We start from the raw sequence: 14,735 nt of genomic DNA, 5'->3' as shown, positions 1-14,735 counted from the left end.
AGGACCAGTGAGTACCTGGAGGACTGTGAGGAGGTGCACCGGAGGTATACCCAGATACCCACCAAGGACCAGTGAGTACCTGGAGGACTGTGAGGAGGTGCACCGGAGGTATACCCAGATACCCACCAAAGACCAGTGAGTACCTGGAGGACTGTGAGGTGCACCGGAGGTGTACCCAGATACCTACCAAGGACCAGTGAGTACCTGGAGGACTGTGAGGAGGTGCACCGGAGGTATACCCAGATACCTACCAAGGACCAGTGAGTACCTGGAGGACTGTGAGGTGCACCGGAGGTATACCCAGATACCGACCAAGGACCAGTGAGTACCTGAAGGACTGTGAGGAGTTCATGGGACCCAGATACATGAACTGTATTGGACTGAGTTACCGAAGTTAGAGTTAAAGTACACCAGAGGAATATTAGAGGTGTACTGGGATATCAACCGCAGAACAGTGAGTTCTGTGAGCCGGTATACACGACGAGTGTGAGATACTCAGTCTCAATCGCTTTTAAAGAGCTCACAGATTGTGAGTTTTTTTTACTTATTATGGTCTATTAAGATTTTTATTATTAAACAGTGTTACATTATTTGTGTGTCCTTTACCTTCCCTTATACATGCATCCAAATCTGTGAGATGGAGGCTTGGCAGTGAGAAACTGTTGCAGACACGGGGAAAATCTGAAGAATAATATCCAGGACGTCCTGTATGCAGTTCCAGATCCCAGGGTGGATAAAAGGCTTGAATTGCAGGAATCGCTGTGAGTGCATATCTTACCAATTCAGGGGTTAATTTTTAGGACATACTACCCTATGTCTCTTTCTCTCTCCCTTCTTGTCTCCCTTTGCACCTAGGTCATTCTCGTGGTATCTACCTTTTTACAGCTATTGTGGAGCCGTAGACCTAAACGGCAGCAGGCTGAGATAGGGAGAGTTAGATTGTAAGGGTTAATACCCTCCGATTTATGTGGTGTTATTAGTTTTTTTGGATTGATATCTCTATGGGATTGCGCTGTGTTTCTTTCCTTTGCTCTACATACTATATGATGTGTCAAATTCTGCGCATTTATGGGGGTTATTAATCAAAGTATCCCGGCTGCAAAACTGCACCAGAATTACAGCTATAATAAGACTTACTGTCCCCAGGTCTGTGGACAAAAAAGCAAAAGTCTGTGATACTGTGGACAGTGTCTGCCGTGATCTTGATACGGGCGGGTGGGGTGCTCCTGAACGGGACCTGCCGCACTGTTAATCCTTCCTTGTAGCGACCGTCGCGGTTGTGTTACTGGGGTATCGCATGCGGTAAGGTTTGCTACATCTGTATTAAAAAACTTTCCTATTGAAACCAATGTGATTTTCTGGATTAAGCAAGGATGTCACAAGATATATATATATATAAAATATAATATAATATATTTTTTTTTTTAACTGTCATACATTTTCTTTGTCATGATACACAGGCACATTTTGATAATACAATGATAATGAGTGAGACAGCCTCGGTGAGTGACATTCCACAATTCCAACCATGAGGACGTCCATTTTCTTTTTGTTTTTGTGCAAGAGTAGGCACATGCAGCTTTTTTTTAAGGAAAAACTCCTGTACATTGATACGGAGCCATAATTCATTGACAACTGCAAGATTGTGACTCACTGTGGCAGTCCTTGGGTTTAAGTACCAGTCCCAGTGATTCATGCATACTGGAACTTTTTTGAATGTTAATGTTTTAATGCTTCGCTGTAAAAAAAGGTCTGCAACAACACACTGATCAACTGTGCAAAAAAAAGAACAATTATTTTAAATATATGTCAAGCAATACGTCCGACCTGCAGATTTTTAATGGGTCTCACTTATTTGGCACCCTTGCAGACTTCAAGTGAGTCTCACTTACCAATATCAGTATTTTTCTACGAAAACATGTTTTATTATTTATCCGGACCTCCAAATCTTATTGATTTGTGACATTGAAAACTGCTGATGTATTAAACTTTTGCAGCATTTTGCAAACCATGCAAAATTTGTCCTGGATTTTGTGCCAAAAAAAAAATATATATATATATGCATTTTTTTTTATTTGTCCAAATCCTCAACAATCCATACCTTGAAATACGAATTTTGCTTGCGAGAGAGTATTCTACTAAATAGGTACTACCAAACAAGTCCAGATAGATCTCTCACTCTCTTAAAAGCCCTACTTCCGGTTCTGAAGCAATGTTGCAAAATGTAGTGAAACAAAAATGAATGGCTTATTTGTGAGGTTCAGAAAATGCTGAGAACGTGTTGTACAGTAAATAAAAATACCACTTGTGGTGCATTTGCATGTCTCAGACAGGTCTGCAACCCTGCCTGTCCCACATTATCGCTTAGCAAACTGTGCTCCCACTGCAGCCAGGGATTCTGGGTAATTACATGCAAATGAGCACACTGCATGTCACTTTACTTCTCATCCATTTTAACATGGGAGTCCTATGAGCTTATGCATCTCTACCTACTACCAAATCCTCATCTCTCCCCACAGGCTCCTACTATGCTCCCAATAGGTTGCAGGACCCTCTTGGCAGCAAATGGGTTCAGTGCATGAAAAAAAAGATCAACAGCTCTACTCTGCTGTAATAGCCCCAAATTGTCCTCTCTCTCCCTGCAACCTCCCACATGGTGGAAGCTACTCCCACAACTGGCATCAGCAGCCCGGCAGAGTGATGCATCAGTGAAGGAGTTATAAGCAGCACAGGGGAGGAGGGTGAGCGCTTCCCACACAGCCTGACCCGGAAGCTTTTTTTTTTTTTTCTCCCGCTGCTGCTGCTGCTGCTTTCTGCCCGCCCGGAGCTGCGGACATGGCGGAGTGGCAGGAAGAGGTGGAGGTGCTGGTGCAGCGGGTGGTGAAGGACATCACTGGCGCCTTCCGCAAGAACCCGAACATGTGAGTCACAGTGCCAGGGAACGTGGCGTCACCGTGCCTGCCATTGTGACGTCACAGCGCGGCCATGCACGGGTGGGGGGGGGACTGAGTGTGACATCTTTACAAGTTGGGGAAAGTTTCAGCCGCAGGAGCTGATCTCGGTATAAGGGCAGCAACGTTTCATTTTGGTTTCTGCTTTATTCTTTTAAATATATTCTGTGGGAGTTGAACATTTGTTACCGTAAAGAGAAAAAAAAATTCATTTTAACAAAAATATAAATAAAATTCTATTTCAAATGTTCTATTTTGTTAACAAAGCTGGTGTTGTTTTTTTTTTTTGCACTTGGTTTTGCATTGCCGAGGCTTTAAGTAACCCTCTGCATGCAACTACGCTCCCCAAATTAATCCTATTACTGGGATGTGCAGAATAGTTTTTATTTAACCCCTTCTCCAAGAGGATGCAACAACACATAGCGAATCTGCTTTTTACTTATGATTTACAATCTGTACTGTACAAGTGTATTATGAAAATAACATGCAAAGCTATGTGTTGGTTGTTATGGAAATGAATGTGTTGAGCAATTAGATGTTTCTGAATTGTATTACAATCTGGCAGTATCACTCTGAATCTGGTATCCTGGAATTTAAAGGTGGTTGAAGGTGTCCTCAACTCCTGGACTTGCTTTGTTAGTGATGCTTACTCACATTTAGAGCCTAGCCTGCCAGCAACCTAACTCATAAGTGCATCTAGCAACATGCATGTAGTAACATAACTTCTGAATGCATATTGATGTGTGTTTGATATCAAAGTGAATGTCGAGCATTTACTTTAACTCATGGGTGTATATTACCCACAATTAACAGCATTGACAGCATCAGGGTGGTTTTAAGGTTTACAAGAATGTGTTGGATTGCCAATCTCTTGAGTATGTACTGGAAAGGGACTGACTGCATTGTTAACCCCCCTTTTTGTGGACCAACATTTTTCTGTCTGTGACTCTCTTACAAACTTGTTAGCAGTGTTCATTACAGGATCTTCTGGGCACAGCATCCTATCTTCCCATGCTTACTGCATTATAATTATTATAATTCCCTGTACTGTATTCTTTGTGAAGCGCTGAGTACACTTTTGGCGATATATAAATAAAGACATACAACACAAGTACCATACATACAAGTATGGTACTTGTGTTGTATGTCTTTATTTATATAGCGCCAAAAGTGTACTCAGCGCTTCACAAAGAATACAGTACAGGGAATTATAATAATACAATAAGTGCAGCAAAATCCGACAATAGGAAAGGAAATCCCTGCCCCGAAGAGCTTACAATCTAAGAGGTTTGATGGGGAACTTACAGAGACAGCAGGGGAGGGAATAAGTGCTGTAGATGGCAGTGCTTGGTCACAATGGGTGGTAGGAGTAACTGAGTGTGGGACAGTAACCATGAGTGCAGGCTTTTGGGATGCTTGATTTGTGGGGCAAGTTTTAAGGTTAGTCAGTATTAAAATGAGAGGGTTAACACAATTTACAGGGGGAAGAGATGGCAGGGCGGCGTGGGTGAAATCAGGTGTGTATGTCTGGCCGTGTATGTACTTTTCATACAGTATCTTGTGTATTGTAAACTATCTTTATTCTTGCAGTGTACATGGTGCTTTAAAAAATAAAGTAATAGAATGTATTGGGAAACCAAGCTCCAACAGTGCATTTGTACTAATACTATGTGATTCATTTAAGAATACACAATCAATGGGTTCTTATAGATTCTGGTCTGGTGGGGGGTGGGGGGGGGAGTTGTTTACTGGTACTGTATTTGATGAACTGAACATGTGAGAGACTTGGCTAGGTTTCTAGGAAGCGATAACTCACGAGACAGATGATATATTGCAGTGACATTCTAAAGGCCAGTTCCCAAATTACGCCCCCTTTGTAATGTACCCAAAATATAGTACGTGTATATATTCACATAGAATCAGCAAAATACACAATGTTTTGCAGAATCGGCAAAAGTACATTGCAATACATAGAATTATAAATCAGTGGAGACTGCATTACAAAATATGCAATAAACCTTGGAAGAGAGGAGGCCCCGTCCCAAGGGATTTCCAAAAATCTATTTTAAGCAGGTTGCTGGGAGACTTGCGGAAATAATAGGAGTAATAATTGCACAGCGTTGGTTTATAGTACATGTGCTCAGTAAGGTTTATTTATGTTTTGCTGCGTTGTACTTTGTGTTTTTAACCACTTGGTTCCTGTAGGCACCTGCATTTTGTAGAGATTCCCCTCTGCCAGTGGGGGATAGAAACACGTGGGAAGTACTGTAACATGTTTCTACTTGGTTTGAGACCCATGGGATAAAAAAAAAGCTGGGCTGCTGGGCTCTGAGCTTCCAATGAGGGATGCAAGTGTAGAAAGAAGCGAGGGAAATTATTAACAAAACTGATTTGTAGACGAAGCAGTTCAACAGTACAGAAAGCGTTGTATGAAGGAGCAGTGTCATGTAACTGAACCATTTCATATGGGTTAGGAGTCCCTGCATCTTTATCTTGGTTGAGGGGATGGGGGAGAGAGCTTCAGTTGTGTGTGTTGTGTGTGTGTGTTAATTGAAGAAATCACAATATTAAACATCACAAAATGCACAAATGATGTACGTCTTTTGGTAGCAGCTAATTAGTCTCATATGATAGAGGAACATACAGCAGCGACTCTAAAGTTGCAATTATCAGAGCCAAGTAATAAAGCACTTAACAAATTAAAATACACAATCTGGATAATAATGGGCGGGAGGGGAAATCAGACCAACTAAGTAAAATGACTGCTTACTGACCATGCCCTCCTAGTCAGGCATTTATCATAAACGCATTGATTTCTTTTAGGCTGGAATATGGATGAGGGATTACCTTTGTTTCCTCCTTAGAGATGAAATTGGATTAATCCCATGCCCTGAAGCGAGGTATAACCGGAGCCCAATCGTATTGGTAGAAAACAAGCTGGGTGTGGAGAGCTGGTGCATCAAGTTTCTGCTTCCATATGTTCACAACAAACTGCTGCTTTATCGCCAGAAGAAACGGTGGCTTATCAGAGACGGTAAGGGCTCGCCTGCACGTACGCATTTATTCTGGTCCATGGTTTCATTTTTAACATACTTCCTGCTATTTTTCTTTTAGTAGTTTCGTAATGTGTTCCATCCCAAATAATGGGTACGATGTATAGCAAGCGTACTTGGACAACTCCTCTAGCGTTTCCATAATGTTTGATGTTTTATACACATTTTTATGAAATGCAAAAAATGAGTAAATATTCGAACAATAAAAAAAGAGAAATGTTTTTAGGATCAATGATAAAGAACACTCCTGAGCACATTCGCATGCTTGCTTTACCCCATGATCGCACATTATACAATGCTTCCACTCGGGTGGATTTTGCTCAAGGTTGACTATGCTATAACCCAGGGGGGCGCAAACTTTTTTTCCCTGCGCCCCCCTGCCGGCTGTCCCCTCACTCCCGCGCCCCCCCCAACCCCAACTTACCCGCGCTCCGGCGTAATGACGTCACGTTGCCATAGCAACGTGACGGCACATGACCTCGCAGCGTCATTTTGCCGCCGCGTTGCCATGGCGACGCAGGGAGGAAGCCGCCGGAGCCACGGTAAGTTAGGTTTACAGAGGCCCTGCAGCTCCCCCGGCACTTAATTTAAGTGCCTTCGGGAAGCGCGCGGGGCCTCTGTAAACCCCGCGCCCCCCGTCGGCAGTGTCGCGCCCCCCCTGGGGGTCGCGCCCCACAGTTTGCGCACCGCTACTATAACCTAGAGCGGCAATTTTTGGGGGGAGGCAATGTGTGTGTGTGTGTGTGTGTGTGTGTGTGTGAAACTCTTCCTTCTCCGGAGCAGCCCCCCCTCCTGTAGCGTTGCATTGTCACGGCGACCCGACGTCACATGACGCCGCATTGCCATGACCACGTGGCATCACATACCACCGTGACGTAATTACGCTGCGGAGGAGGGCCGCCTCCGAACCTATGGGCTGCAAAAAGGTCAGTCCATCACTGCTTCCACTGCAGCAAAGGATTCTGGGTAAGGACATACAAATGAATACTGTGTCACTTTTTATTTCTTATCAACTTTAACATGGATCCCTATAAGCTTATGCCTGCTGTTTTACACAGCATTTAAAACAAAGCTTTAACAGCAGCACTTGAAGCCCCACGAGAACACCTGCGCCAATACAAGAACCACACGCATACCACTGGTGGCCACATACAACTCTGTCCTAGAGAGAATACAAAAAATAAAGATCGGCAACCCATGCTGACAGAGGGTGAAATATTACAGCTGCAGTTCAGTCTTTTTTTACATTTATTTTTTTACTTCAATAGTTTCATGTGTGCAATCTCTAATTACCTAAAGAACTGTATAGCTGCCAGTCAATTCGTTCTCCATGTATTGATAGGTCGAAATTTGGTGACATATTAAAAGCTGGGATTTGTTTATAATCTGCTTGTCTGTCAGTGGAAGCTCATGAATACAGTTAGTCCTCGTTTTACGACGCTTCGTTTTACGACGAATGGCTTATCCGACGCTGTCCAATGCATCCCTATGGCCGGTTTTACGACGCCGAAATGGCTTATCCGACGCTCTTACGACGCTTTGCAAAGTTGCAACATTATGTCAATCAGAAAGCTGCAGTCAGAGAAATCATCCAGATCAGTCTGTGTGAAGGTTTTGTGGTATATTTATGCCTTTAAACATGTCTAACAGTTTTATTATACAGTTCTGGATTCAATAAATAGAATCTTTACAACATAACGTATGTGTGTGCAGCATAATCTTATTGTTTGAGTAAAATATTTTGTGTATTTTAGCATTAAAAATGCCTTCAGGAACGGAACGTTTAATTTAAACAGTGTTCCTATGGGAAAACGGGTTTCGCTTTACGACTCTTCGCTATCCGATGCCATTTTGAGTAACGCATTGCGTCGGATAACCGAGGACTGCCTGTATTCATGAGCAATTCTGCACTGACATGTGCTAGAGGGAGGGAAGGAGTGTGCCAGGGCTTGTGACAGGACATGAAGGGGCAGTGCCTTAGCAAATGGCTGTTAAAATTGAAAACAAGAAAATTGGTCTTTCAAAGTTGTTGTTTTTTAAAACAGAAAATGCTAAAAGTATTTTTTCTTACTACAGAACTGATTTATTAAAAAAAACACACATGCAGGATATTGACTGAACTGCAGCTTTAAATGACATCTTCCCCAGACCTCCCATCCTTGCATTCCAAACTTCAAACCAGAATGAACCTACACACACACACACACAATAACACACCATGAAGAAGGAAGATATTGCACGCCAGCCAGTGGGATGCCACTTCTCATAGCCAGATCATTCCATAGATGATTTAAACATCAAAATCCCCAAAGGAATGTTTAAAAGCTCTCCAGAAAGAAAACATTTGAACTCAAAATGATGATGCTTTTTGACAGTAAAACAAGAGGACTTAATGCTGAAATGGTTTTTTTTTTATTTTAATTATTTACATTTTTTACCCACTGCGTTAATTTTTGTAATGTTTCTCCCTGCCTCTGTGAATTTTACTATTAAACCCCTCTCCCCCCCCCACCCTCCTGCACACTGCTGATGAATGTAGGGTCCTGTTTCTCCCTGTCCCTTTCATCCATTTATTACCCTGTCTGTTTATTCCTTCTCTGCATCATTTGCCTTAGCGTGTTATCTTGTTTTTCACCTGTGTTAAGCTCATGGAATCTTTTGTAAATCCGTATTGCTGACCTGAGGTAGAGAAAGAACTCTCGAAAACTTGTCTTATAATATCTATTGTTGGTCCCAATAAAAAAGGATTGCCTAAGGCTGCGGCCAGGCAGGGAGCTGGCGCTCGTGCGCTGCACCCTGCTCAGTCGGGCGATTTGTGGCTGGCTAGGTGCACGCTCGTCTGGGGGTGCGGCCACAATGTCACGGAGCTGGTTCGCCCTCGTTGTGCGAACCACTCATGTGCCGCGCTTGTGAGCGGCAAAATCAAATTTGCTTGCTCTGCAAGCTTCTAAGTGCCGAGAAGGCGCTTGCTCATGCTGGCCACACACATTGCCACAATGTGTTTCAGAGCGGCCAACATGAGCGCGCCCGCCCGCTCATCGCCACCCTGGCCGAGGCATAATACTGAAGTACTCCTTTAGGCCTCGGGCATGGTCAGCGCTTAGGCGCTGACCCGTGCTGAGGAGCGCTGCTGCTCGGCAGTGAGCCCCTGCAGCCGCAATGAGAACGGCTTTAGCAGGGGCTCACGCACGCTTGCGGAAGCGTGCGGAAGCGTAGGTCTTACCAAATTTTTAGTTTCTGCGCAGGGCCGGTCACGTGAGCGGTTCTCCCAATGAGGGCGAACCAGCTCCGTGACGTCACAGGCCCCCCTCCCGCCCCTCCCCCCACGCCCCTGGACGGCGCGCGGTCTAAGGCCAGGGAAAGCACCCGCTTTCCCTCAGCCTCAGCACGCCTCCGCCTGGCTGGATTCACTCTGGACGCAGCCTTACTCTGCACTAAGGCAAAGCTTGGATTAAAGAAGCGCATGACAACTCACAGACAGCTGTTTTTGACCTTTTTTCGTCTCGGGGTGTGAAGACGGTTACTGACCTTCCATTGCGCTGCTGGTCGTTGTTACAAACCAGGTACACAAAGTAAGTTTTATGGTGAGTGACAAAAATCCTGAGACGGGTCCATAAACCTGCCTTACCCCATAATCTTTTGCTGCAGTGAAAACACAGTATGCTGTGCAATTATGGGGTAAGGCAGGTTTGTGAACCTGTTTCAGACATGTGAATATGCTCACTAGTGTTCTTTCATTGCTGTACGGTGGAGCGGATTTGTCATTTTGTTTTATTCACCTTAACTTACTTGTGCACCTGGTTAGTAAACACCTACCGTACTACATTCTTGTTGCTTTAGAGATGTCATCGTATCACAGCATTGTTAAGTAAGCAAAAGCATGACATGCTCCTGAGGAAAAACGTATGCTATGTATTTGTTTTTCTGGGTCACTTTAAATATGGCATGGGGGACTCGTTAATGTTTCCCCATTCTCGATCTTTAACCCTTACACTTTACTGTCATGGGGTACAGTTGTGTATAAGTGATCACCAGGCACAGCATACAGTAAGGAGAGAAGACAGGGTAAAGAGTGCCTGGAGCAGCAATAGACATATCTTGATTTGTATTTTGGGACAACTTATTAAATGCAGCTCCTCCCACCTCTCACTACAAAGAATGAAACGGAAATTGTAACATACCCGGGTAGTATATAATCAGCTGTCTCACTTTCTGTCCGTTTTTAATCTAAAACCTTATGTTTTTTGTACTGTCTCTTTCATCTGTTTGTATTTAATTTTATTTAACCCTAAGGACTTGGCTACTACGTCAGGAGGTCTGCCACTCCAGGGGCCCTATAATGTCGTACTGTAGCTACGTCTTACAGACCCTGCTTGTTTTTCTACGGGTTATTGCGTTCCGCGCTCCAGAGCGCAATCTGTCACTAAGTGGACCAGTCACGTGATCGCTAGTGCCGCAGGGGCTGTGGCACTTCCAGCACTAAGGGTTAATTTAGTATCCAAATGTGTTTTTATATGATAACGTGTTGATATTTCACAGTATGGATAAACGTTTTAAAATGATATTTCCAAAGTGGACTCAACTCTTAAAAAAAAAAAAAAAAAAACCCAAGTCCTGATGCTTGCTAGGATCGTGTGTGTGCAGTCCAGGAGGCGTTTTGAAGACGTGTTTGGCTGGAGCTTCCGATTTAGCAGTTCAAAGGCTTCTTAGTTTAACTGAACCCAATAGTATTGTCTCTGTCTTAATCTATTCTGTAACTGTTTCATCTTCAACAGCTACATCAAAAGTTCTCTGCAGATCAGGATGCGTTGCTGTCTGGTCCAGCACTGAAAGTGTGTGTGTGTGTGTGTGTGTATGCACACAACAGTAGATATAATTTAGCTCTTTTTTCAGCTGGACAGAAATAGTTTGGCTGCAGGTTGCAAAAATACAATAAAGCTAAAGTTGTTTTTTTTAATTATTTATTTAATTAATTTTTTACATTTCTGTTCTGTTTTCTTTTAGCAAAAAAAAACATAACTTTAAAAAAAATAAAAATAAAAAAAGCATTGCATCTTCAAAAAGTTAGCTGTACTTCATTAAATCGTGATGAGCGTAACCATGCCCTAGATGTAAAATAGTGCAAGGAACATTACAGCATCTGCTACAGACACATAACAAATTAAGGCCACTTTGGGATAATGCAGCAGATACTGTGGAAGTAGCTGGTATCTCCTTGAGCAAGTTGTAACGATGTCTGAAAGTCTCATTGGGCTGCGAGTTTTAGGAAGCGTTAGGCGACAGATGGCGTCTGTACGTTTGCTAACACAAAGATTTCCACAAACCACATCAGCAAAGTAATTGGCAGCAGAAATAAAACTAGTTGTTGTAAATGTGTTGAATCTAGTGCAGATAATTGAAAACTTTGTAACTTGGAAGACTGTTACCATTTACACTGAATTAATTTAAGCAGGATATTCCGCTTGATGCTGCATGGTTAATGGGGTCTGTTACATTTAACTGAGGCTGTCTATAAAAGAAAAAAGAGTAAATGTTTGCATATATCCGCATATAAGAAATTGCCTTCCCTTTAAATTTCTTTTCTCATTGTGATCCTGTATTGCATTGTCTCATTCTCTAAGTATTTTTTACTGTCTCAGAAATATTATTGTAAACTCTTTTTTTGGGGGGACTCCATTGCCCCCAATATATTAACGTTGTAATCACTGTGGCGTTATGTCTTCTTCTTATTATTATTATTATTATTAATTCCAGTTTTCTGTTTTTATTTTATTGACAACAATCTGTGTTTATACATTTTTTTAACAACGGACATAAATTGACACATTTGAATTTGGTGTTTTATCTGTATATTCTTGTTAGTTTCATTACCTTGTTTGGGTTGCCTTTGTATCCTATATGTGACTGGATTTTTACACGAGAACTAATTCAATAAGAAATTATACTTTTATGTTAGTTTTCTATCGGTTTTAAAGGAGCACATTAAGTGACACTGTGCTTTAAAAATATGTATATGTTTGAAGCAGGGGGTCTCCAGAGCTGAACCGCATTGATTTCAGCTCCGGGGACCCCCTGCTTCCCGAGATGCTTACCTCCGGAGGTGCTGCAGGTATCTCTGCAGTCTAAGACTGCGCTTATAGTGCCGGCGACAGCGACTCGATGTCGCGCGAAACAAATGCATTGCCGCCGCCGTTGCGTGCGCTTTTAGTAAGCTCAACGGATTGGTCGCGATTGGAAGTCATCTAGATTTGATTTTTCCAGCGTCCGTAGCCTGACGTTGCCGTCGCGTCGCTGCACTATAAGCGTAGCCTACAGCTCCCAGTCACGTGGGCCAATAGGAAGACACAAGGGATAACGTTGCAGTTTCTTATTGGCCCACAGGGCTTTAAAACCTGCCATATTAATTGCCCAACTGCAGCTTGTACCGGCAACACCTATTGACATAATTATCTTCAGAAACAGGGGTTCCCTGGAGCTGAAATCAACGGTGTTCGGCACTGGGGACCCCTTGTTTCAAACTTATTATTATTATTATTATTATTATTATATTTATTTATGTAATGCAATGTTGCCTGCAGTGCTTCTAACTGGAAGTGCAAATTATCAGTCGGTGGGTTTTTTCGGTTAAAACCTACAACCAGAATCCCTAGTTATGATCCTTTAGGATAAGTGTGTCTAACATCATGCATAATTGGCCGCTTTTCTGTAGTATTACTTTATAGTAGAATTGTTGTGCACATTTAGCCGATTAAAAAAATGATTTTTTTTTTTTTTTTTTTAACAAATAGGAAGTAAACAAATGCACATGAAATGAGACAAATTATTTGATTCGTATATGTATTTTCATCTTTTGGTCAAAACATGTTAAGATTGAGACCCTTTCAGCCGGTTCCTACACAACCGGTTTTAAACTGTGTCGTCTGCTAAGATTGTGAATGTTTCATTTTCAGATAGTAAGTGTTTGTTTGTTTTCTGGTTATGCTTAAAGGAGCATTCCAATACATGTATAGTTAGCAGGGTCTCCCCGGTTCTACACAGCATTCATTTTAGCTGTGGGGGACCCCCTATATCCTGGGATATTTACCTCCTATAAAGATTCTGCTGGTTCTTTATGCAGGTTTAAATCACCCACATCATGCGGGCCAATAGGAAGCCGCGAAGGGTGACGTTGCGGATTCCTATTGGCCTGCGTGATTTGGGATCTTTAAACCTCCATTTTCTTTCCCCTGGATCGGATAGTACTGTGGGCACCTTTTTGGAGGTAAATATCTTGGGAAGCAGGGTTTCCAGAGACCCCCTTCTTCCTATACATCTAAAAACAGGGGGGGAGGAATAGCCTAGGCAGATCCACAATTTACATTTTGGCCAGGTACTTACTATTGAAGGTTCCTCGGCTATGGTATGAAAATGTAATTAACAAACCATGACCCTGCAAAGGTAATCCATGCATTCTATAGAAATAAAATTGAACATGGTATTGGATGGTATGTTCATGTGTGTTAACATTCTATGGAATGCTCAAACAAATGCAGTCCTCTAGTTTGTGTTGCTGAAAGGTATCTATTTGTGAAAGTGCCTCTACTCCAGACATATTTTACTTTTGTTTTCTTTTCACACATTTTCTGCTCCTGGGCCTCTTTCACAGATTACGAGCCTGGCATAAAGCAGCCAGGCCATTGGAGATAATTGTGTTGCCTATGGACATAGTAATCACAGCACTCAAACCCCATGGACTTACTTATGCTTGTACAGAGAGGAAAAAAAGATGGGGGAAAAAAGGGACCAAAAACCACAGTCGGCACATGTCCTGCTTAACCTTGGCCTGATATCCACCGCAAAGATTCATTCCATATGGTGTTCAGGCCCGGATGAGACCAGAGCTCCATATCCGTGTGTGTGTGTGTGTGTGTGTGTGTGTGTGTGTGTGTGTATTTGTATTATATTTATACCACAAAAAGAAAAAAGAACCGTCACATAAAACACTCTGACATTAAAAAAAAAAAAATACTGTAGAAAAATGTATCAAATCAATTAAATCAAAAACTCAATACAAAGCAATAACACATACAAAATAACAAACATGACCGACTAAAAAAAAAAAAACACGTACTGAACTCTAAATAATAAGGACTGAACAAAATGAATCCAAAAAGGAACCAAGAAAACCCCTCTATCTAATTAGACCACACTGGGTACAAAGTACCCAAATATGATTGCACAATAAAAAACAATAGGTAGCACTAACACTAATGATTATCAAAACATATGCTCTAAAAATAAATTGAATAAACATAAAAAGTGTAGCAGCCTAGATACACCTCTGACCCCTAGTCAGACAATAGTAATGGTACTGGATGGGTATCAATGGCGCTAAACACATAGGAATGGTAAATAAATTAAATATACAACCAGATGGGATGGAGGGATGATCTCACGCCGGCTGAGATCATCCCTCCATCCCTTCTGGTTGTATATTTAATTTATTTACCATTCCTATGTGTTTAGCGCCATTGATACCCATCCAGTACCATTACAAATATGATTGCAACCGTCTGGTTTATCAAAAAAAAAAGGGGGGGGGGGGTGTATCTAGACACCTTGGCTAACTGGCTGCAGACCTGTGGCTCATAATGAAGCCAAAATATATAATTACTATGGGAGCACTTTAAGGGACATACACAGACATCCATCAAAGAGAACACCAAACACATCCATAAGCACACATAGATTT

At 42.2% G+C, this 14,735-nt stretch overlaps 1 protein-coding gene across 2 annotated transcripts in view; it reads left to right on the top strand.

Annotated features, from left to right (window-relative positions):
- Positions 1-2,703: 2,703 nt before the first annotated feature.
- Positions 2,704-14,735, top strand: part of PTAR1 (protein prenyltransferase alpha subunit repeat containing 1) — a 39,232-nt gene continuing 27,200 nt past the window's right edge. The window contains exons 1-2 of one of the 2 annotated variants that reach the window (XM_075597786.1): positions 2,704-2,921; positions 5,816-5,985. In XM_075597786.1, coding sequence (XP_075453901.1) covers positions 2,836-2,921; positions 5,816-5,985 — 256 coding nt within the window. In that variant the 5' untranslated portion in view covers positions 2,704-2,835. The remainder of the gene's footprint in view (positions 2,922-5,815; positions 5,986-14,735) is intronic. The other variant, XM_075597776.1, reaches the window with a different exon arrangement.

This window comes from Ascaphus truei, chromosome 1, assembly GCF_040206685.1.
Source record: "Ascaphus truei isolate aAscTru1 chromosome 1, aAscTru1.hap1, whole genome shotgun sequence".
NCBI lineage: Eukaryota > Metazoa > Chordata > Amphibia > Anura > Ascaphidae > Ascaphus > Ascaphus truei.
The sequence above is the reverse complement of the archived record's forward strand: the minus strand, read 5'-3'. Positions and strand labels throughout refer to the sequence as shown.